General features: G+C 42.2%; 1 protein-coding gene across 3 annotated transcripts in view; it reads left to right on the top strand.

Moving 5' to 3' along the window:
- Window positions 1–1,153: 1,153 nt before the first annotated feature.
- Window positions 1,154–25,188, top strand: part of CECR2 (CECR2 histone acetyl-lysine reader) — a 121,116-nt gene continuing 97,081 nt past the window's right edge. For all 3 annotated transcript variants that reach the window (XR_013977024.1, XR_013977025.1, XM_080971567.1), the window contains exon 1: window positions 1,154–1,548. Coding sequence is in view for 1 of the 3 variants with exons in the window: in XM_080971567.1 (XP_080827693.1) it covers window positions 1,294–1,548 (255 nt within the window). In the remaining 2 variants the exon portion in view is untranslated. The remainder of the gene's footprint in view (window positions 1,549–25,188) is intronic.

Below are 25,188 nucleotides of genomic sequence, written 5' to 3'. Positions count from 1 at the left end.
TATATATCTCACGGAATCCGAGGAATAAAAATAAAATAAAAACTCCACTAACTGAATTCCTGACTCAAAATCCTCTGAGAATGCAAAAAACAGGGCCTCCCTCCCTCTCACAGAAGAACCCACCGGGTAAGCGGCTCTGAACTACTGCGGTGCTCAGAGCGTAACTAAATTTCGAAGAGAGAAAACTCCGCCTCCGCCAACCTCCTTCGCCTACAAAAAGAGACCCCCCCCTTTTTTCCTCACAGCCACAGAGAACGCTTTAATCAAGAGCCCCACCCAGCGCGAGGTCCCCAATTGGCTGCCCGTAGGAAAAAAGGCGGGGCGAAGGTGTTGTTATGATAAAGAGCAGCCCCGCCTACGCCTCGTGCGCGGAGAGTTTTCCAATGCCGGCTCCTCCTCCTCCCGGTTTTTTTTTTTTTTTTTAACTTGCGCTCACGAGCCTTTTAACGGCTCTCCAGAAGCCCATTTTCTCCACACGATTCGCTCTCGAAGCTCCGCCCCTTCCTCCCACGACTCGCGCGCGGGCTCCTCCGCTCCCCTAAAAAGTTCGCCCATAGGCTCCTCCTCCTGCCTCTCTGGGCTATACTCCCGCCTCCCCCCCCTCTCTGTCCCAACGCATGAGAGGAGTTTGATGCCTCCTTCCATACAAATACTGCTCCTCCTCCCCCGCGCGCCCTGCCGGCCAGACCCCGCCCCCTGCTCGCGCAGACACGCCTTCTTTCTCCTTTCGGACCCCGCCTCTCACCGTCGCGCGCTCGACAACCGTCCCCCCGTCGTCGCCACCCTCCTCGCATCGCATCCGCACGAGTCGCTCTCACCCGCCCCCAGCGCCCTTTCCCCCCCTTCCTAAGCCCCATCTGTTTCCCCGGCTGGTTGAAGCGCAGTTTCTTCTTCTCCTTTTTAAAATATATATATATAAAATAATATCTATAAATATACATTGTATGGACGGGGCAGTAGCGGCGACCTGAGGTGAAGGTGGAAGATGGGTCCGTGTGGCGGCAGCCTCCAGCAGCAGCGCCGCCCCCGCCTGCCTTAGAGACCCGCGAGCAAGCGAGGGAGGAGGAGCAGGAGGCGGCGGCTGAGGAGGCGCCAGCCCGGACAAGCCCCATGCGGAGGAGTCGGCGCGGAGGGGGCAGCTGCGGCTGCTGAAAGAGGCTGAGGGCGAGAGAGAGAAAAAAAGAGAGTCCTTTCGGTCGGGGTGGGGAGGAAAAGGAGGAGACCCACCCCCGTCTCTCTCGCGGCGGACACCGGCAAAGCAGCGGTCTCTGAGGGGCGCTGGGGAAAGGGGCGATGTGCCCGGAGGAGGACGGTGGTTGTGGTGGCGGCGGCGGCGGCGGAGGAGTGGTGGTGGTCTCGGCGGCTGCTACTGCTGCTTCTGCCGCTTCGGCAGCCGCGAGCGGAGATCCGGAGGGGACGTCGGCGGCAGCGACGGCGGCGGCGGCTGGTCTCTTGAGCGAGCTGCGCTCTTGGTGGGAAGTGCCGGCCATCGCTCACTTCTGCTCCCTCTTCAGGACCGCTTTCCGACTGCCCGACTTCGAGATCGAGGTGAGTCGGGCTCCGAAATAATAATAATAATAATAACATTAAAAGATGAAGTGGAAAAGAGAGAGGGACCCGCTCGGTCGATAAATGGGACCGACCGATCGATCCGGCGGCCCCGCCTCCCCCTCAAGGAGGAGAAGGGATGGGACGGGACAATAACTCCGCTCGCCTCTGTTTTGCCTGCCTTCTCTCCCTCTCTCCTTAGCCGGAAGGCTTTTAGGGTCAGTGGGCTGTGTGTGTGTGTGTGTGTGAGAGAGAGAGGGGGGGGGGAAACAACTGCGACCCGCCCACCCCCTACTTGTTATTGTCTGCCCAATTTTCTTTTAAGACAAGAGAGTTTTGTTCGGCGAGTTCGATATTGATCCTTCTCCAGAAAGGGATGTTGACTGAATGTTTTCACCCGTTCTCCCGGATTTCTTAAAAAAAAAAATTATTAATTTCATTTTTAAAAGTGCCGGCAATCATGCTCTTAACTCTTCCTGGGTGGCTTTGCCATCCTTCTCTCACTTATCTTGGAGTAAGCCCCGTTGAAACTAGTAGGACTTACTTCTGAGTAAATATGCACGGTTGCACTGAAATGGCTGATGCATGCTTGGTCTCCAAAGTACTTTTAGCGATTGATGAATCGGAGGACGCGCAGTTCCTGGAGGGCAAGGGGTGGCGGCAGAATTAGTTACACATAGATGGAGAACTGCGACAAAGTACATGTTTGTTTTGTTTTTCACCTCTTAATTTTTGTACGTTTCGAGGGTATCTAACAAATGAGTGGTGGGGGTGGGGATGATGACCACACCAGCCTTCACAATCCTTCCTCCTGGGAAGATAACAGCCGTGATTAAGAGAGTCTTTGCAAATCCAAGGAATGAGGGGTGGGTGGGTTGGTCGGGATCCGTCCTTGCCTGTTCCACCAGGACCCGAAGTGTGCGAGACCGGCGGAGAACTGAATCAAGACCGATCTGAATTGCTACAAACACTGCTAAACCGAAACGGGCTCCGTCAGTCTATTACCTCGAACGTATTGTTTTACCCGTCTACTCACCAGTAAAATGGGGGGAGGTTGTTCCTAATTCTAAAAACACCCCTTTTGTTGCCCTCTCCCTTTCCTCAAGCTCCCATATTGGTCATGGGAGGAAGGAAAGAGACTGTTAGATCCCCCAGTCCCCGTAGGAAAGGACAGTGCTGATCTCTGTCCTTCCTCTCCCTCCCCCCTCCTTTGGTGGCCCTGACTGATAGCTTGGAAGAGTTTGTTGTTTTGCTGCCATTATCCCTTCAGGGAAAGGATGAGTAGGAGAGAATGGAGTTTTACTTCTGCCTGCTTGTGATGGAGGTGCCACATGCTGCCCTGGGGCTTTGTGACAATCGAGCTCTGAGCTTTGTGACAATCCAGAAGGGTGTGTGTGTGTTCAGCCCTCCCATTCTCCACTCATTTTCAGTATTCTCAGGAGTTTGGATCTATTCTGTTTAAAGAGTGGCAGCAAGTTTACATTAATTAAAAATAAAGTTCGGAAATCTGCTTAGTTCATAGGGCTCAGGTTCAGTAAACGGATAATCATGCAAGTGGCAGAAAAATACTTTGATACTACTATATTGCTACAATTAGAAAGCTACATTTGTCTCTCAGTTTTATAGTTTTTAGTGACCCTTTTCTGGAATTTGGGGTATTTTGTCAATCAGTTCAGTATTACAATGGGTTTTTTGAAGTAGTTGCTCACCCGTTTGTTTCAGTGCACACCCTTAAAATACAATGCTATGTACTTTTTCAGTGTTGAATGTTACAGATAAAAGTGCAGCAACTTGAGGCGGTGACCTTACTCCTTCTTGTGGTGTGTTGTAGAATTCAATAAATAAGGATAATGAGATCAGATGGAAGAACGTGGTGTGTGTGTGTGTGTGTGTGTGTGTGAAAGAGAGATTGTACCCACAACAGACCTCCCAGAGGCTCTGGCTCATAGTCCCAAGATCCTAAGCAGCTTAGGCCAATGTGATTAAACCTGGGGTTTGCCATCTGTTTATAGCAGATGTAACAACTTTGGTGCCTCTGATGCTCTTTCAAACTTTAAAGTGTACATCAAAGACTGTTCTTGCCAAGAACCAGAGATTGATTTCCAGTCTAAGAGAGTCTAAGGGAAATTGCAAATGTGAAATATTAAGTAGTTGGGGTGTGATGTCTAAAAGGGTGGATTGGTACTGCAGTTCAATTATTACTGCGATGCAGGATTTGGAAGACAAATGAAAAGGATGTGTGTCAACATGTAAAGATCTTTAGAAGCCTATTAGAAACTGGGATATTGCTACTTTAACATTGCAGACTGTCATATCAGCTGAAGCATTTACTATCCTACTAAGTATTATAATACTTCAGAAGGTGGTGGACTCTCCTTCACTGTTGATTTTTAAGCAGAAGTTGGATGGCCATCTGACATGGATGCTTTTAGTTGAGATTCCTGCATCGGAGGTGGTTGGACTAGATGATCCTGTACAATTCTATGATTCTATAAAAAATGTATGTAATGGACAGCACTTTGGAATTATAGAAAACACATTCACTACTCAAAATGGCAGTGCTAGGAGGAGTTTGGTCTTTTGTGACCTATACAAGTATCATTCTTGACTGAAAACTTGAGGAAAGCAGGGTGGAAGCTAGCTAGACAGAAATGAGTATAAGTTACATTGCTCCCTGAAGGAAAAATAAAGAATCTGTTCACTTTTCCCCCCTTTTAAAATGTCACTTGCCCCCAGGTTGTTAAATGCTGTGTCTTGTTGGACACTGGCCATTTATAAGGCAGGGGATGCGATTCTGCAACCTACTGACGGAAGCATGCATGTATTCATAATTCTGTACTGAAATTTTGAGAATTGCTGGTTGAAAGCAACCCTTTAAGAGGTATATACTATTAGTGACTCAGTTTCTAAATCCTTTTGTAGGGAGCACAATATAAATTTGTGATGAATTTGCACTGCCACTAACACCTATTCACTGTAGCAGAATCTTGTGACTAATTTTCACAATGCATTCCATCTTCTGATCTAATACATTTTGTAGGTGTGACTGACCACCAATCACAGCCCAACAGTTAGACATTCACAGGTCTTTCCTACGAATGTGCTTAAGTGTGCCTGCTATTATTTTGAATAATTGTCACCACAGTACTGTGCTGAATATTTTGGATGTGAATGGTACTAATGGGAGGAGGCATGTCAAGATTATATTTATGTGTCTTTAATCTTCCTTTTAGCTAGATTCATTCTAGGAGGGTTAGGAATTGCAATGAGATGCCTCTGATTTTCAAAGGTTTGTAAGCCACCTTTCTAAAGATGTTCAGTTCAACAGCATGTGAGAATTCTTAAAACTCTTTGAAGGATGTTAATTTTGGAGAGAATCCCTTATGCAGTGCTAAATTTTTGAAAGGAGGAAGGATCTCCCAGTGATGGAGTTCCTTATCAAAGAGGGCCCCTCCCCAACTTATTGATGTAGACTCTCAAGAGGAGGTTCTCTTGCCAAGCACATGAAGCAAGGGGGAAAGATCTTGAATTTACAATGATAAAGGGCAATTGCACTAGCCTTTCACCTTTGGAAGCCCAAATTAGCATCTGGTTTGCTTCAAAAGTGAGTTTGGACTTCAGTTTCTAGAAGGTGCTTGTCAAATGTAAACATTTAATATGGTCTGGAGGAGCAACTGCCTCCTCTTTTGGGGGATGGGGAAGAAGTTCTGATTTTGTGTCATGCTGTGTTTGATTTTCCCTCCCCAAACTCCTCCCCCTATATTTTTAACATGTTCATTTAGAGTAGACTATTATTTGGCAAGAAGTAAAAAGGGTGTAAGAATCTCTTTTCTTTTTTTGGTGGGACATGAAATAGAAGTTTGTTATCACTGAAAATAAGTGACACAGAGGCACAATTGCATAAACTTTATGCAGTGGCTTCTAAATGGGGTCACATCTGGGGGAAATGGAAGAGTAGGAAGGGGTAGGAAGAGCCTGTTGGGAATGTGCAGGCCCCCCCCTTCCTGGAAAATCTATAGACAGGACAGATGGTAAAAAGATAGATGGAAGGCAGAGAAACACTGCAGGGTAGGTTGGTGAATTCCATTTCCCCTCTAAACATGGGAGTCCCATATGGGTTCAATCAAACTTCAGAAAGGAGGCTGACAAAATAAATGTCAAAGCTTCTACTTGACATCATTGCTTGTACATTGAATCTCTTGTGACTCTTCACAACATGGACTGCTGAGGGTGCAACCATTTGTACTTTTGTGCTATAGTTGGACAGGAACAAAGGGCCAGTAAAGTGATAAAAAGTCTGGAATATCCTTCAGCATTGTTTTAATCTACCACAGGGATTACAGCTGTGGACAGCACTTTCCCCTTTTGCAACTCTCTACTATGGCTACAGGTGTCAGGAGAGAAGCATTTTGCACAGAGCAATTTGTATGATTTCCTCCATCATAGGAAGAGGGATGTCAATAAAAACAGCTTTTTTTCTGAAATCTCTCCCCCACCCCATTTATGTTAAACAACATTTGAATGAAGCACTTTTTTTACTCTTAGGAATATTTATATTAAATGCGGTATTTATTAAAGACATTGAAAATATTGGCAAAGAGTGATTTTATTGATTATATACTCAAACATTTTATCACTTTACAAGGACTTGTAAGCTCCAATGACTTAACCGTAATGAACATGTGAAGCTGATAGTGGATTCACTCAATGAATCGATGAAACAGAGAACCTGTCCTTTGTATATTTGTTATGTTCAGTAGCTTTTCTATTTGTTGTGGTGCCACAGTTATATGAATTGGTCCTTAGAGATTTCTATAATACAAGAGATTATGAACATTTGACAGACAGAAGCAGAGTTAAATAGAATGACCAATGTTTGGGTGATAACCCAACCATTTACACTAGCTTTGGATGCTGAGCACTTTATATCTAAAGGCTTAGCATGATGGTCTCTTTAGTGTTTTTTACATTCTCCTCTTCTTTTGTTTCTCTTTTGACATGCAGATTTTTTCCCTAGAGGATCCACCTTAGTGTCACTATGGATTTTCCATTGAATGGCAGTCCATAGTACCAGCAGTTATGCCTCCATCTAAGTGGCAGTTCCATGACCACATCAGGCTTGGGGCACAGGATATATGTCCCCATTCTACCTGAAGCTTGTCATACTTGAGGTCAAACTGTATTCTCAGAAATAGGGGATGATGTGTGTGTGGAAGAGCAAGAACCCATTCTAACAACAAAATCATCTCTAGACTACTAATTGTGTCTGCCATGTTCTTTTTTTAGTAACTTGAATTTCAGCCTTCTGTTGATGCCTGTATTTTCAGTGTTGTGTAACAAACACAAGAAACACATTTGTTTTAACCCTGTAAATTTATTGAGTCAATGGCAGAAGCTGACATCACTCAAACCCATCTCCTTACCTAAAAGATGGTCCTGGCACAGGACCAGCAGGCCTGATGGATGCGTATGGTCTTTCCAGGCCCCATGGAAACAGTTCCTCACCACCTTGCTTCAGATGCCACAGCTAAAAAAATAATGAAGCTTCACATAGAGCTTGGGCAGCACAAATGAGTAACATACACTTGCTCCTGAACTTGGACTGTTTCTGCTTCTACGGTTTTTCAGATGACAAACTCCTTAACAGTCTTGTCTTTGTGGATACTTTGGCATAGCTGATACAGCAGATAGACAGAAAATTTCTGTGGCCCTTATTGGCACAGCCATTATTCCTTCTCTTCTAGGTAATTTCAGTGCTGAAAATGCAAAAGAGCATAGGCAGCATGTGTTACAGACAGTCTGATCGTGTGCATTTTATTCAAGAGCAAGCTTCTCTGTATTCAGTAAAACTTACTTCCTGGTAAGTGTGCTTTGAACTGAAGCTTTAGCCCCTTCAGTCTGGATGGCAGTCTTGAAACTATCATATGCCTTGGCACATCAACAATTTATTGGATTGATTCTCACTTTTATGTTGTTAGAAGTATACATCTTGAAGATTAGGCAATAGACTTGTAAAACGATAGACAGTAATTATCACTATTGACGTAGTTGAAGAGACTTAAACTATTACTTTAAAAATCATGGCCAAGATCCTGATCCCCCTTTCCAGGAAGAACAGGGCACAGGTACATGTTGAGGATAAAAAGCTGATTAACAAGAATAACGAACAGGAAGGAAGGATATATTTTGGCCGGGTTTGTTCCTTTTCCTCCTCATATTCTGTCTGTTGATACACAGAGATAATGTACTGTGTATTCCAAATTCCATGCTTGGAGTTACTTCTGCTTTCAGTATGAGTTACACAGGAAATTGAGTTGCTGGATGTATATCATCACTAGAAGAGCGAGCAAGAGGGGAGGCATTAGTTTAACAGTTGTTATAAATTATTTGACCAATCATGTAATTTACATTGCAGCCCTATGTATTTTTTATATCAGAAATTAAATACATTCTCCTTTGGGAGGGAGGTGGAAAAAAAATGTGTGGAGCAACTGCAAGTGCTTCTGGATGACACTGATTATTTATATTTGTGTTTAGCCCTGGTTTGGAAACTGCATCAGATTTGATCACCCTGATGGATAAGAATATCAAATGACACTATTATACTTACTTGATCTCTCAGTGGCCTTTGATACCATTGACCACTCCTAGATCAACTGTATGGGATGGGTTTCTGCAGGGCACCATTTTGTCCGCAATGCTCTCTAGCATTTGTATGAAGGTGGTCATTAAAGGTTTTGAAGCATGGTGCCGTCAGTACACTGATGACATACAGCAAGCATAGGCAAACTCGGCCCTCCAGATGTTTTGGAACTACAACGCCCATCATCCCTAGCTAACAGGACCAGTGGTCAGGGTTGATGGGCGTTGTAGTCCCAAAACATCTGGAGGGCCGAGTTTGTCTATGCCTGACATACAGCTCTGTCTCTCCTTAATATTTGGATCAGGAGAGGCTGTGCAAGCTCTGGATCAGTGCCTTAATGCAGTGGTAGATTAGATGAGGGCCAATAAACTGAGTTTCATTCTTGGGAAAGCAGAAGCTCTGTGCTTCCCATGTCTCAAAGATAGGGCAGTAAGTAGCCTGTTCAGGTTGCACTCCCTCTGAAGAGTGGATACTCCTGGATACATATGTGTCATTAGCTGCCTAACTGACCAGTGACTAGGACTGCCTTTTACCAGCTTTGTCTGGTATGCCAGCTGTATCTTTATTGGGATATCTTGGTCATCGTAGTCCATGCATTGGTAACCTTGAGGCTGTAATGTAATCTGTGTGGCTGCCCTTTGGCCTGGGCCTGAAGCTCCAGCTAGTACAGAATTCACTAGATAGTGACTAGATTGCTGATGGAGGCAGGTGGCCACCTCTGGTAACATACCTTTACTGGCTGCTCAAAAGCTACCACACAAGGTTCAAGATTCTTGTGTTGATATATAAAGCCCTGAACAACTTGTCCAGGATACCTTAAGGACCACCAGAGCCTTTCTATCCCAGTTCAATCAATGAGATCATTCAGAGGAGCACTGTTAGTTGTCTTCCATGTTACAGAGGCCTGATTGGTCTCAACCAGAAGCTGGGCATTTAGTGTCACCTGTCCCATGCTATGGAATGCTCTTCCAGTAGGGATTTGGCAAGCATCCTGGCCTTTGACATTCAGGTATCTCTTGAAGACTCTTTATTTTTCATTTTTCACTGCTGATAGGCCTATGCAAGCTGTTTAAAATCAGTTAATGATTATTTTGTACTGTTTTTATTTATTATTCTCATTTTTATTGATTACATACAGTAAGCATGCAACTTATTTGGGGATTATGTTCTGGGGATAGCACCTAAAACAAAAATTGTGTATAGTCAAAATGCACTGGCTGCAATGGCAGGTGGGATTGCCAAAGTGCCCCCCCCCCCAATGCCTACCTCCTTTCCGCTGCCATTTAACCCCCCGCTTTTTTTTTGGCCAGGCTCATAAACCTGAATGCACAGGTTTATGTGTGTAAGTTGTGAGTGTACTGTATTGCTGTACATTTCCCCGATGTTTTATGAGATGACAAGATTTCTTAATACCTTTAAATATTAATAATAAAATAAATAATGATGGACAATATCTGCCTCATTATTGCTAACCTAATTTGGTTAATGGCCTTGCCAAGTCCCAGATGTTTCTAAGGGCCAAGCTTCCTGAGCTCTATGAGCTGCAGCAAGAAAAGCAAGAACTTGACATTATCTTTTACCTAACATTGCTGGAGAAACCTTCATGATCCTTTTTTGGCCCACAATGCACATTTCTTTTTCCAGGTCAGCCTGAGTTTTGATATGTCCACAAAACAATTAGCTAATGATTTCCCAGGTTCTGTCTTCATAGTGAGAGTTGCCATGTATGGTTTTCAGCCCGGCATTGAGTCATATCTGGATCCAGAAATAATATAACATATTTGTACTGCACCCCATTGTGCATTTTTGTGTTTTTTAATCAATAAATAATGCTAATGATGAGTACTGTCAGAAGGGAAAAGAATGTGTTATTATTACTATTTATAAAGTGCTTAATAACATAGAATCTAGAACATAACAAATACTTAACAGAGAGGTGTTTGTTTTTTAAAAAAAAGAAAGTTTGCCAGTTGTTGTACAAAGTTAGGGAAACAATAGAACTTCTGCCTTCAAGTTTTTAATCTAATAGATGTGCTGCAAAAGAAAAAGAGTACAAATTATCCACAGTTACATTACTGTTTCAGTGGCCAGTGAGAGAGAAGAGTCAGTTCTGGGAGCTGAGAACCAAATAATATTGGTCCTAGCGAAATTGATGGGAGTGGACCATGCAGTCTCATCTCTATCTCTGCTATAGTTGGATGGAACAACTGCTAGTTGAAGATTATTGAGTAATGGTGCAAGAAACTGATTTGTTTCCAGTGCTATTTATAAGTAAGAGAAATGAAGGTATTAGAATGTCACCATCCTAAACCTTGGAGTGGCCCATATGCTTGGTGTTCACTGGGATCTTACAGTCCTTCAGAAAACAAGTCCTAAAGAGAAGGAAATATTCTGTATTTCACAAAAGTTCTGTATTTCACATCAGCTAGAGATCCTTGGTAGTGCATAAGCAATTGGAATTTGTTGTAAAAACTTTCCGCCTGAATTTTTAAAAACTGTACATGCCAAAATAATGGGAATGTCTAACAGAGTTGGTAAAATATTCAAATGCCTGAATATCAACATCACATTTTTAAATGATGGCCTTGCATGGCACTGAGTAAATATTTCCATTTTTTAGGTGCCTTAATATCCAGGGCACTTGGAATTTTTACCAGACCTGAATCTATGCAAGCCTATAAGTTCTGCTTGAATTGGGGTAATCAGTGGTGCTAAAAGAACAGAAGAGAACTTTACTGTGGTCTGAACTTTTATAGATCTCTTCATGGAAGTTACTTGAAAAAAACTTTGGTTTTCAGCACTGCAACCTGAACTCTCTTTTTCATTGTCAGTCTATAACCTTGTGCTTACTAGACTGGAAGAAAGTGATGCTTCCAGATGTGGGGTGCCACCAACAGCTGTATGCCTCAGAATCTGGGAAGCAGATGTTTCATTTTCTTTTTCTTGGATCATTGCGTAATGAGAGGCTGAAGAAGGGGAGTGGATTTACAGAGCCGTTTGGCTCAGATAAAGCAGTGCATCCATCAGGCCAGGCTCTGGGCATTGTTATGAGAAGAGAGTGTTGAACAGCCAAGCCCCCATGCTGGCTTCAGCAGAGGCAGCTGCCTGACAAGGCTCAGGGTTCTTCTTTTCAAGACTTCGCAGCTGTGGTTTGGAGGGGAGGAGGTGGCTCAGTATTGACCAGGTCAAAAGTTCAGTGGGACATGAGGGAGTTGCATGTGCAATAATATTATACATTTATTTTTCATATATGTATATCTCTGAGGCAGCTCCAGTAACTGAACACTTCAAAGTACCAGCATATTGAAAAGATATGAACAGCCTATTAATCTAGCTGAGAAACTGGAAATGATATCCAAGACTGTGTCAGCAGTCTGTCTTCTGGGGAACACAAGTTAAGTCTTGGTCTCCAGTGAAAACAATATCACTTGTGGATTGCCTTTGGTGGTAATGTCTCCTTCCCAACTAGTTCCTTCTACCTGTCCCCTCCAGTATCAATATTGAAACACGGCATATTTTTACCATAAAACTTTGCTGACCCATTGCTCTTGCCTATTCTACTCTTTCTCCAGCTTGTACGACTTCAATCCTCAACCATTTTGATGGTTCTTATGTCAATATAAACAACAGAGAGTTATAGCACTTTCAATATGAACAGATTTATTATGACATATGCTTTCATGGACTAGAGTTTATCAGAAGCATAAAGTGTTATCCTTGGTTGCCAGACATATATATTGGGGGGGTATAAACAATGGGTGAAAAGGCCATGAAATTGTGTCTATGACATTTCTATGCAGAGCCCAAATGTATGCAAGATAAGAATAAAGCCGCTCATTCACAATAGTAGTCTCTGTGATAATAAAATTTATTTATTTGAAGCATTATTATTCTTCTCTTCAACTGAAAATGGCTCTGAAAGTCATTGAAAAATCAAATGTCAGTTATAAGACAGTTCCGTCCCTCTGGCTTACAATAAGTTGTTGGTTTCTCAACAGAGCTGATAGAGAACTGCAGGCCCATCTCTTTCCCTCTCCTATAACCTAATGCAGGCATGCCCAACTCCCAAAAGACTGCAATCTACTCACAGTAAAAAAAATCTGGCAGTGATCTACCCATTGTCATTAGAGGATTGACCAGAATTGTTGAGCTTTTTCCCCTTTTTTCTTAGAAAAGTAACGGGGGGTTCAAGGATCGACCAGGGACACCCCCGATCAATCAGTAGATAATGATCGACCTGTTGGACATGCCTGATCTAATGGAATGGCTAAGCACCGACCGCAGGTTGAAATGAAATGAAAATGAAATGTCATCCTGCCCTGCTGCTGTCACTGCTGCTGCTGCTGCCCCACCAGCATCATACTACTCCTGCTGACACCACCTACCTCCGCTGTGTGCCTTGCTACTTCTGCCACTGGCGGAGAAGCGCTGCCACCATATGTGGTGATTTCAGGCAGGATTGCATCAATTTCAGTTGTGATATTGCCCCAAATGGACACAATCTTGCCTGAAATTGGCAAGAGGAGGTGGGACGGGCAGGAGACTTCTGCTGCTAAGCATTCTTAGCTGTGCTAATGTAATATTTGTATTTGGGAAGAAAGAGTTCTGGTAAAGTTCAAATTGAATGGAATCAAATCTGCTGATGAAATCTAATTCCACAGCTTCACACTAGTGCCTCCCATTTACCTCTTTTTGTTTAATTATGGTAAATTTGAGGTCAGCAGCAGAGTGCCAGGCTAATGAAATGTTTTTCCACTGGTTTCTGGGAAACCAATTTTTGTGTTAAGCTTGTGTCCTGTGTTGGCAGCAGAAAGACACTGTTGGCATATGTCTCATTGGAGAATGAGAAGGTGAATGAACCCCTGATAATATTAGTCTTGTAGCAGGGACAGAGCTGCATCATTGAGCTTGCAGCAGCTGCATCACTGAGTTTGCAACTTGGGTCTTTGTTGGTGTTAGATAAGCTTCTTGCTGGTAAATAACCTTTATCTGGAGGCTGGTGGTAAGAGAGAACATACATGCCTAGCACCCAAAGCCTGTGTGAGGATAGTATTGTCATATTTGGGCTGTAGTTCACTGGTGATATTTTGAAAATATTTTAACGGGGTAGTAACAAGGAGGGGTGTTCTCTCTCTCTCTCTCTCTCTCTCTCCTGGGAAATGTCCTGAAGGAGATGATTCCTGGACACCAGTCTGGTTTTGCCAAACTATCTCTTTATATGGGTAAGTATTGTAGTTTTAAGTATGTCTGACAGAAATAATTTGGGCATGGATCTGTCTTAGGAAGTGGAACAAATATGGCTATATGATAGGGCTTGGCTGTAGATGATGGATTTGTGTGGTTCTCTCTGGAGAAGGAGCTGGAAGCATGCAGATATGTGTTGCGATTGATGGGTGTTTGGTATAAGTTGCTCTGTGATAGCTAGAAAGTGAACTTTTCCCAATGTCTAATCTAGGCTTTGGTTGATAATGGGGTTGAAGAAATTTAATATTTAATTGAATTTCTTAGGAGCCAGGTTTCCATGCATTAAAATGATGAAGATGTTAAGTAGTGGAGAGGCCTTTGAGGACAGAAATATAGGTAGCATTGTTCCAAGTCGGCCATGTATATCTTGGTACAAGCTGTGTGCGAGAGTACACATTTGAGAAATTTCCACCCCATAATACTGAGCTTAGATCACTGAGGTTTGGAGCAAGGTGAACAGCAAGCTTCTAGTCTAGCTCAAAACCTGAGTGGCACAGTTTCACAAATGGGTATTTACCATTCCCTCACTTTGATGCATGGAAGAAGTGTGGCGGGGCAGGGGGAATTGGAATAAAGGAATGTACACATTGCAGACACTAACTTCACTTTCTTCCATGATGCTGCCCACTTTTAGGGGCTCTCCGCCATCTTCATATATTAAAAGTGCTTGGAGTAGTGACCAGTTTGGGCTGGAGGCTTTATTTATTATCTATTAAATTTGTATACCACCCTTCAAGCGAAGATCACAGGGTGGTTTACAGCATAAAGAAGCAAAATGGAAATACAAAATATATAACAAAACAAAACCAGTAACTCCCCTCTCACAAACAGATTGTTTAATCAGCCAAAGTCCTGGTTACAGAGGTATATTATTGTCTGGCACCTAAATATTTGTAATGAAGGCACCAGGTGAGCCTCCTGGCGAGAGCATTCCACAAATGGAGAGCCACTGCAGAAAAGGCCCATTCTCATGTTGACACCCTCCGGACCTCTCATGACGTGGACACACACAAAAAGGACCTCAGATGATTATTGCAGTTGGTTCATATGAGGAGAGGTGATCCTTGTGGTATTTCCGGTCCCGAGTCGTTTAATAAGGCTGTATAGTCAAAACCAGCACTTTGAATTTTGCCTGGAAACTAACTGGCAGCCAGTGCAGTTGGGCCAGGATTGGTGTAATTTGCTCAACCCTTTTTGCCCTTGTGAGCAACTGAGCCACAGAATTCTGCACCAGCTGCAGTTTCCAAACTATTTGCCTGCAGAGCTTGTAGCTGGGGCTGCTGCAATAAAGAGCTGCTCAAGTCTTTGGGAGGCAGAGATGCAGGAGGGCATCAAAGGAGGGAGGGACAGAGGCCATTCTTGCCCGCGCCACCCCTGACCATCATTCAAGGCACTCCAGGGTACCACGGCACACTGGTTGAAAACCACTGTTTTATATATTTTCCTCATGGCTGAGTATTGATATGTGTTTGATCTGCATTGTTTGGAAAAGTGTTTGTGGTTGCAATCTTAACACACATTTATCAGGGAGTAATCACTGCTGAACACAATGGAACTTGCTTAGAAGTACTGTTTTTTAGTTCTTCCACACCAGTCTGGAGAGATGATTTCAGAACGTGGTGTTTGGAGATTATTTCAGTCCCACAGCATTCATTGTCTGGCTGCCAATAAGATCCCAGGCCCAATTCAAGGAGTTGCTATTACAAAGCCTAAGTGACCTAGTGCCTGGATACTTTTCTTGATATCTGATCCTGTCAGCTGGTGTGGTGGGCAAGATAGTGATATGAGACAGGGCATTCTCTGTGGCAGCACCCCATTTATGGAACTCCCTCCTGATTGAGATACAACAAATACAATAAACCTCCACATTAGTTGTTTTAGATGATAGGTGAAATTACACCTTCATTATACAGTTTTCATTTTATGCTAAAGATGTACTTCTTTATCTGGCCTTTGACATTTCAGATATATGCATTTTAGGGCATACTCTATCATGATTTTAATTTGCTTTAAACTGTTTTTAATGTTGCCTTTTAAATTGCTGTGACCTACCCTAGGATCTTATTATTACTTTTAATTTATTACCTGCCCTTCAGCAGCAGGTTGCAGAGTGCATTACAAGAATTTAAAATGCAGAATTAAAACAGTTAAAACAGAATAGTCACAGTAGTAGGGTGTGGCCTGAGAACACACATCTCAGGTGTCGGAAAGATTAGGGTAAAAGTGGTGTGTCTTCAGCATTAATTGAAAATGGTATAGTAAAGAAGCCAGACACACCTCTGTTGGGAGGGAATTGCACAGCTTGGAGGCTGCCATAGGGCATGCCCTCTCCTGAGCCACCCCACAACTTTTGAGGGAGGTGAAACTACACCTCTGCTAACCTTAACACCTAGGAGGGCCAATAGGGAAGGAAGAGGCATTTCAATTATTTGCAGGCCTAAGTCATTTAGACTTTTAAGCATTTACAATGAAGGATGGGCAATATATCAAATAAACAAATGATATCTGTGTTATATGCTGCTCTGTTGTGAGGTGAGTTTTCCTTTCAATCTGAGTCGTAGCTGCAATGGCTGAGGGAAACTCTTTGGATTTGGTAGGGAGAGATGATGGGTGCCATTACTCAAATTTCAGAATGAAATTCAAGCCATGACAAAGAATTTCAAGTTTAATAAGCTGAAATGTAAAATGTAATATTGTGAATTAGTATTACTTGTGGAAATATTTTTCAGCAAAACGATGTGTGTTTTTTGGTTCCATTATAAGCATTAAGCAACTGCTGCAGCAAAACTCTGGACAAGCCCTAATTCAATGCAAAAATAATGTATTGGGTTAAAGCAGTCCAACTTTGTGTACTGAGCAAGCCTAATACTTAGGCTTTCTCTTCTTCCCCACATGGCATTGTGTATTGGTGCCACTCCACGCCTGGCATCTGTTCAGTCCCTGTATGGTGGGGTATAGAGGAGGGGGGAAATCTACCCTTCATGATGTCTATAGATGCTTTCATAGTTAAGAGGAAATAGCTTTGGAAAAATAGAAAATAATATCTGCCAAATAACTAGCAATAACTGTATTAGAAATACAGATTTAAAGTTTTGTTATAAAAGGCATTTGAAGGATAGAATTTTTTAAATTTCCTCATTAACAGCACCATCACTTGCATCTGCTTTTGAGTGTGAGAACAATGCAAATGCAGCCTAGCCTTCTTCCCTACAGTACAGAATCCAGTTAAACACACAAACCCTTTGCCTTAGAGTGTATCCTTTTCAGTAGACTTGTTCCTTTTAATGGCTGCCCATTCCTGGGGTCTCCATTGTTTCAACAACAATGGCACTAGAGGCAGCTGATTTGGTTGACAGAAAATGTGTTAATTTAACAGATCTTTTCACTGTAGCAAGTCTCCTTTCTATTGTGGCCAGTTCCTTTTTGGTTCCTTTGCAAAGTGGGTAAGTTAGCAGATTATGCTAGGTGGGGTACCTCTGTAATTAGGCATTTTCCTTAAATCCCTTGTTTAAAGAGACAGAACACTTGCTAAGCAAATTGATGATTATTACCGGATCTTGTTTGTTACTCAAAGTTGCCAGAATACAAACACCATTCTGAAGTTGTGCATTTTTCATTCAATTTTACTTTTCAAAAGTAAAGTTACTTTAACAAGATATGGTAGAAATTGTGCTTTGGAACAACTGGATTTAAGAAGAGTTAGAATTCTACTGAGGAGTTGATTTTATTTCAAATTGTCAGAATGACCTGAACCATTAATGGTAGTCCTGTGTATAACAGTTGCATAAGAAACAGGGAAGAATGTAGTCTATTTTTGGATTTCATAGCTTGAGAAACTGTAGGGGTATATGTTTGTTAGAGAGATTACCTCCATAAAAATGCATTTGCTTTTGGCCATTCTATGTAGAAGCTCTGATTGAAGAATCAAGGTTAAGGCCAAGAAGTTTCTTAAAAACAAAACAAAACACACCACCCTGCAAGTTTGCACAGAACTTTTCTCTGACTCCTCCCCCCCCCGTAATAATTCAGTTTGTAAGGGAAATGAGAATGCTGAAGATAGTTAACATTTCACAATGAATCAAAAAGTTGTGACAACAATGTCTGTGGCATCTGGAAACTAAAGTTCTTCCCTCACCTCTGATTATTTGTTTGCTACACTTCCTGTCCAGATCTGTATGCTGTTCTGGTATTTGGCCATTCTTTGTGTAGGGGTTGGTTGGGACAAGATATGTGTTTCCTAAAAGAAAGGGATAAAGTAGCAGCCTTATAATAGCTTAACACAACCTAAAGAATCAGGCTACAATTCCATGCCCACTTACTTGAGAGTAAGCTTCATTGTGCTTGATGGGACTTGTTTCTAAGCTGATAATATGTACATGATGGTGCTGTAAATCATGCTTGTTTTTGCTACCTGCTGAACTGTCACAACCAACAGGTTCTTAAAGGTTTGGCATCATACATGCATGATGTGGTGTATTTTGCTTTGGTCACATTGTGCAGGCAAAGACTATATGACAGACCATTATACCATCTTATTCTTCTATATGTGTAGATCTGGTTTTCCCCACACATAAATGGTACAAGTTGGGTAAAAAAAATAATAATATTTTAAACTTGATGTATTGTTGTTGTTTGTATTACCTGGTATTCCCAGGATGAACAATATTAGACTTTCAGGAGTTCCTTTTTCATTTACTTTTATGTTATCTAGGTATTCCTTAGTTATGCAACAGGATATAGAACCAAGTAATTGGATAGGATGGAATCCCATACATCAGTAGGAAACAGTAGTTTGTTTGTGCTGCTGAATGTTAATTAAATAAACCTTGAGAGGAATGATATGGGTTTGTCTGTTTTAATTGCAGTGCATTGCAGGATGCTTTTCATTTAAAATTAACTGACATTTGGAAAGGATCAAAGGAGCTTGGCGATCTCTTATTTTTAAATGTGTTTTCTTCACGGGCAGTTGTAACAATGCATTAGTGTCATATTATCTTTTAATTTCTATATTGAATAAATTATGCTGTTGGGAGCTATACAGTGGTGCCTCGCAAGACAAAATTAATTCGTTCCGCGAGTTTTTTCGTCTTGCGGTTTTTTTCGTCTTGTGAAGCACGGTGTCGGAAAAGCTTTGGAAAAGCTTCAAAAATCACCAAAGTCTTCAAAAACCTCAAAAAAGGCTACCACACCGCGTGCTATGAGTTGCTCCTCGAAGTCAAGTCGCAACTGTATTAACGGTTTTAAGAAAAAGAAAACAAACTTGCAATACATTTCCGTCTTGCAAAGCAAGCCCATAGGGAAAATCGTCTTGTGAAGCAACTCAAAAAACCAAAAACCCTTTCGTTTTGCGAGTTTTCCGTCTTGCGAGGCATTCGTCTTGCGAGGTACCACTGTAGTGGGAATCTTTAGAAGAATAAATCATTTTGTTTCCAAGATTCTTGTATCTGTCTTTCATTTCCTAATGTTGTATATTTTTTACTTTTTTTGTTTTGTCACACTGGCTTTAGTGGTACCCTGTCTCTAAATATGCAGTCTGAAGTCATCAGCTTTACTATTGCTAGTACCAGTTGCATATTGAGGAGCAGTGTAATAGTGGTTGCTGTTGATAATGTTCCTAGCTAATTGATGATACTTTGAGGCATTGTAAACCTGATAATTCATATTTGGTTGGCCAAATAACATGTTTGAATGTAATCCTAAATCATAATTTAGCTTTATTTGCATGTCTTTCTCCCGCAGTTCTCATATCCCTATCATCCTGGATGGGGATACAGTGGTACCTCGGGTTACATACGCTTCAGGTTACAGACTCCGCTAACCAAGAAATAGTGCTTCAGGTTAAGAACTTTGCTTCAGGATGAGAACAGAAATCGCAGCGCAGCGCAGCGGCAGCAGCAGGAGGCCCCATTAGGTAAAGTGGTGCTTCAGGTTAAGAAGAGTTTCAGGTTAAGTACGGACCTCCGGAATGAATTAAGTACTTAACCCGAGGTACCACTGTATGTCTTTCTTCCTTGCTTCCCCCTCCCTGCACAGGAAGATATTATCTAGCTGTTTATGAAGAAGCTGAAGGTTACACTGAGACAATCTGAGAAAAAGATCAGAGCTGTAGGATTTCTTGAGGGCTGGATCCTGACACCCCACCCCAGTGAAACCGGATTGGAGAGAATTTCTGTTTGAATTGGTTTAAGCTGTGAAACCTCCACCTATGGCCAGCCTGTATATATGTGTGAATAAAATATATATTATAAAACACCAATTAGTCTCTGATTAAGTAGGTATGAATCAAAAGACAAATCCACAAAGTTTGTGACTATGAGGTTAGTTGTTTGCTATTGATCTTGTTCATGGATGGGCCCTCAAACTCTGTGTTGAAGAAAAGGTGGTAGAAGTTCCTCTCTTACCCGTTTGTAGTGCCAAGGTGTCTGTGAGTGTGAAATAAATGCTGTTGCCTCTCTTCCATGTTTTATTCATGTATCACATTTATTTGTGCCTACTGTCTGATGAGTAGAGATAATCTACAGTAGTTTCCCCATTACCTCCTTATGTGAATATTGTTAAAAGATAATAGAGGAATTAATGGCAACTGTTTTCCCAGCCTTGCAGTGTAACTTTTATTTGTTGGTTACATTTGTTTCCTGCTTCCCCTCTAGAAGCTCAGGCTTGAGTTTTGAAAAGTTTTCCAAAATAAAAATGGTGAATTATCTTTCTAGGATATCCACACATAGGAAGTCTGAGACTAGGTAAGCTGATAATGAAATAGCCTATTTGAATTTCATAGCTGAGAATAAAACAGCATTGCCACTCATCGAGGGAAATACAGAGGTGCTTGTTGACAAACTAGTTTGCGTATGAAATCTAAAGGCACTGTGAGCCTTACTTTGTGGTATTTGTTGCTGTTTTACAAGGAAGGGTAAGTTTTTTTTGTAAACTTTCTGAACAGAGGGTGCTATACAGAGGGGACAGGTTTATTTAGAGAGGCCAGGTGTGTAAGGCTGGTGGTCTCTCTAACTACACATAAAAGTTTTATAATTAAACAAGGTCCACCACCCCTTTTTAATGGTGGATGGATTATGCATTAAGGCTTACTTGTGTAGTCAATGCATGTATCGGCTTGGTTCACGCATATTGCTAAGTCATGCTTTATTAAACTCTGTCTTAGGGTTATGTGCAGACTCTTGCCAAGTAGTTTAAGTATGCTTTGTTTATTGCCAACAGTCCATGATCTGAAGCCATGGTTTGTTGTTGGCTTATGAACTTTGGTGGTTTGGTTTGGCATTATGTGTGTCTCCCAACACCCTTCCTTAGCCATGGTTTGGCCACCCCTGACACTCACTAAGCTACAAAGGCCCAAGGTAAGAGCAGCTAGAAAACAAATACAATTTTGGAAAGACAAGCCATGGTTTGTCGTCTTTGGGACAACTCGTGGTTAACTTGGTTTGTTAAATAAACCGTGCTTAGTGTTACATGCAAAACAGGCCGTTGAAGGTTCTGTGTGTTGTGAGAAAGGCACACCAGCTTATGGTTCACTCCTGTCAATTTTGTGACCCACAAACTCGTACATCAGGGTCATGCGTGAAGGACCTCAGGGACAGAATTGTGCTAATTAATCCTCATTGTTCCCATAATAGATATGTGAAAATGAAAAGCTTTGGTAAGTGAGAAGGATGAACTTACTAACACTGAGCTGTGATTTTCCGGCTTTTATTGTGCTGTCCTAATATGGATGTCTTTTGAATTTCTTAGACATCAGTAATAGGCTATGTCAGTCTATATACTTAATAACATCTACTTTGATAACACAATTTAAGGGATGAAATATTAGTGTGTGTATTTCCTTTTCTGAATTAATGAGAATGTTGCTTTCTTAGATGTCATTTAGCCTTGTTCAGCGTATTGCTGGTTGGATTCACATGACAAATAGCCTAGCTATGTGATAGCTAGCTGCTTAAAAGCTTTGCATGATGTGGCCTGAGTCTGCAAGGACAGTCAGTTATTTGTAGCCTCCGAACATGCAGTTAAGCCCAGAGTTAATTGCTCCTCAGCACCCTACATTTCTGAGCAGTAGTGGAGGAAGAAGTTTAACACTGGTATGTGTATAAGCTACAGTGGCATGGATCCGAATACCATAGTTCCTGCTGCATGAGCTGTTGCCCCCATCTAATCCTTCCATGCCCTCTTAAAAATGCAAATCAGAGTTGAGGAACTGTTGGATGTTGAGGGGCACAGGTGCTGCATTTGGGGGGAAATAGTATCCCCTTGTCCCTGATTTGTGAACAGAAGTGGTTTCTGCTTTTGAAGTGAGTTATTTGGATCCAGACTATTGAGCTTTTGGGGACTGACTTGTGGGTCAGTGATTTTAGGATTGAGGCCCACCAAGAATTTGGCATGAGATGTTGAGAGGGCATTATTTAGAAATACTCTTTGTAAAATATGGATTGATAACCTAGTATTACTAGGAACCTAAGCTGTTTACATGAACTGATCACATTTACTTTTCTGATGTAAATGTTAGGGACAAGGCTGGGAAATATCAGTCAGCAAGATAAGCTGTATAGAACTAGTGTCTCCGGAGAAGATGAAGTGTAGTCTTTTTCTCTTCTTCCCCTTCCCCTTCCTCCGCTCCCCACCCCCAACCACTCAGTCATGCTGTGTAGAAGTGTCCCACTTCTTGCAGCTGTGTTAAAACTGTAATGGGTCATTTAGATCCAAAATCCCTGGTGAAAGACAGAGGAGGAGGGCACACTGAGACCCTGCCTCAGTGTGACAGCTGCTGATTTGCACTTTCCCTCAGGCTGGAAATAACACTGTATGACATGAGAGAGCGAATGGCATGCGGGGCAGGGGGCGTGGAGAGGTCTGTTTTCTGGCTTCCTTCTGAGTGCTATAATGGCTTTGTATAACTCCTTTCCCACATGGGTGGCAGTCATGCCCCATATACTTAATAGGTTTATTCACTGGCTTCGCCCTAGGTTTGGGAATTATGCTATGCAAGAAGAGGGAGGAATGAGATAGTAGATTATAGTTCTGCACCTAGACAACTCCAATTCTGTGACTGGAATAAATTAGGCAAATTATGCATGCATTTGTTTGCCTTAAATATGTGGGGATTCCCCTGCTCCAAATGCCCATGATTTATTAAGTTTTTTATCATAGATTGAGATTGGAGAAATATTATTATTATTATTAACAATAACAACAACAATAAAGTCCCCCATGCCATTCTTGCAGAGAAGCTGGTAAAATGTGGGCAGGACAAGGTCACTGTTAGGTGGATTTGTAGCTGGACCCAAAGAGTGCTCACTAACGGTTCCTCATCATCCTGGAAAAAAGTGACAAGTGGGGTGCCACAGAGTTCTGCCCTGGGCCTGTGGTTGCTCAATGTCTTTATAAACAACTTGGAAGAAGGAACTGAGGGGAAGCTTATCAAATCTGCAGATAACACCAAACTGGGAGGGGTAACTACTGCTTCAGAATACAGAATCAGGATTCAATATGATATTAACAGATTGAATAAGTGGGCCAAAACTAACAAGATGAATTTCAATAGGGACAAGTGTAAAGTTCAAAACTTGGACAGGAAGAACCAGCTGCACAAGATGGGGGACACCTGGTTTGTCAGTAATACATATGAAAAGGATCTAGGGGTCTTCGTAGACCTCAAGCTTCACACAAGTCAACAGTGTGATGTAGCAGCAAAGAAAGCTAATGCTATTCTAGGCTGCAACGGAAGTATAGTGTCTCAATTAAGGGAAGTAATAGTTCCGTTCTTTTCTGCCTTGGTCAGACCACACCTGGTGTACTGTATCCTGTTCAGGGTGCCACAGTTTAAGAAGGATACCAACAAGCTGAAACGTGTGCAGAGGAGGGCAACCAAGATGATAAAAGGTCTGGAAACCAAGGATAGGAGATATGAAAGCCATCTTCAAATACCTGAAGAACTGTCACATGGCGCAATGGCACTTTCCCCCCTGGCGCCGTTGGGCCCATCCTCTCTCTTAAAAATAGAGTGTGCACCCAACTCACAGAATACCAATTTCACGAATTCCTGCATACTACCCCAGATTATCTTGTAGGGGACTTGCGTGAGGTAAAATTAATAGGAGTTTCAGGCAGGATTTGCTCTAATAAACAATAACGATTTTATTTAACAAGGAAGTTTATGACACGAGTGGATAAAACTTAGGATACTTCAGTTTACAATGTTAGTTCACTTCAAGGTTTTCTCAGTTGTTTCACACTTAATACTTTGATGCTTAACTTAATACTTTGGTTCTTAAAGGTGGTACTTTCTGTCAGTTACACACCCCTTTGACAACCCTACTCCTGAGGTACTCCAAGTAATAGACCCAAGGTTTCACTGGTTTGGGAGTCTTCTCTTACTAAAATAATCTCTCCCCTCCTGACTGGGATAAGACCTAAGTAAACTGTACAGCTTCTACTTCTCTTGTCTCAGCCTCAGCCTCCCAGTTACCATATTTTTCGCTCTATAAGACGCACTTTTCCCCTCCTAAATGTGTGTGCGTCTTATGGAGCCAAGGCAGGCGGGAGGCTCTGCTCAGTGCTCCCTTTAAAGAGTGCCCTTCTCCGTCTTCGGGGAAAAGCCTGCAAGCGCCGCACACACGCTCCACGCGGCTCGTGAAAGGGAGTGCTGAGCAGAGCCTGGGATGCATACAGGCTCTGCTCAGCGCTCCCTTTAAAGAATATTTTTTTCCTTGTATTACCCTCTAAAAACTAGGTGCATCTTATGGTCAGGTTTCTCTTATGGAGCGAAAAATGTGGTAATTCCTGGCCTAATTACTCTTACACACTGTCCTTCACACCAAGCTCAGAGACTCCTTTCTCTAGCTTGTGATATTTTACTCAGAGTGGATGTTTCTACCCAGAACCAATTCTCACTCCCTATCTTCCTACCTATTCTCCCAACCTCAATCCCAACCTACTCCAAAACCTCCTCCCAACACTCCCTACAAAACTCACTGTCTCTCCAAATCCTCTTCTTTTCAACTCCCCCTCCTGGAACCTCTGCCAATCAGAGGCTGCCATACACTAACCCTTTTCTGGCATGGGGAAACGAATTTCTCCATCACACATGGAAGGTGGAGCAAGCTTGTTTTCTCTTGCTCCAGAGGCTGGTACCCAAATCAATGGCTTCAAGTTACCTGAAAAGAGAGATTTTGACTAAACATCTGGAAGAACTTTCTGACATTAAGTGCTGTTCAGCAGTGGAACAGATTCTCTTGGAAGGTGATGGACTGGAGGTTTTTAAAACACAGGCTGAATGGCCTTCTGTCATGGATGCTTTTGTTGAGATTCCCTTATTGCAGAGTGTTGGACTAGATTGCTGTTGGGATCCCTTCCAACTCTACAGATTTATGCTTCTATGGTTGCAATTGGTTTGTAATACCCCGGAGCGAGGGACTTTGACCTATATTGAATTAGAGTTTGCTCCATCTCACATTGATTAGTAAACTTTTAGCAAAAGGTCTCCATATTTTCCTTTGGAAGCATAAATACTAAAAATAATCATTTTTAAAAATTGAGAACTGGGATTTCAGATTCCACAGAAAGTGCCATATTATTTTGACAAACACTGTATTCTACAGTCCAGGGTTCTCATCAATCTGTAGAATGTGGAACATACTTTTATGCAGTTGGTTTGGTCTGGAGTTAGTCTTCTAGGACCATCCAAAATGTAGCCAAACAGTTAAGGGCAAAGGATACATCTATGCGGAATGAGGAAAAGGGTGGTGTTG

The sequence above is a fragment of the Podarcis pityusensis genome (assembly GCF_964106645.2).
Source record: "Podarcis pityusensis genome assembly, chromosome: 10".
Taxonomy (NCBI): Eukaryota; Metazoa; Chordata; class Lepidosauria; order Squamata; family Lacertidae; genus Podarcis; species Podarcis pityusensis.
This window is presented reverse-complemented; position numbering and strand designations above follow the sequence as displayed.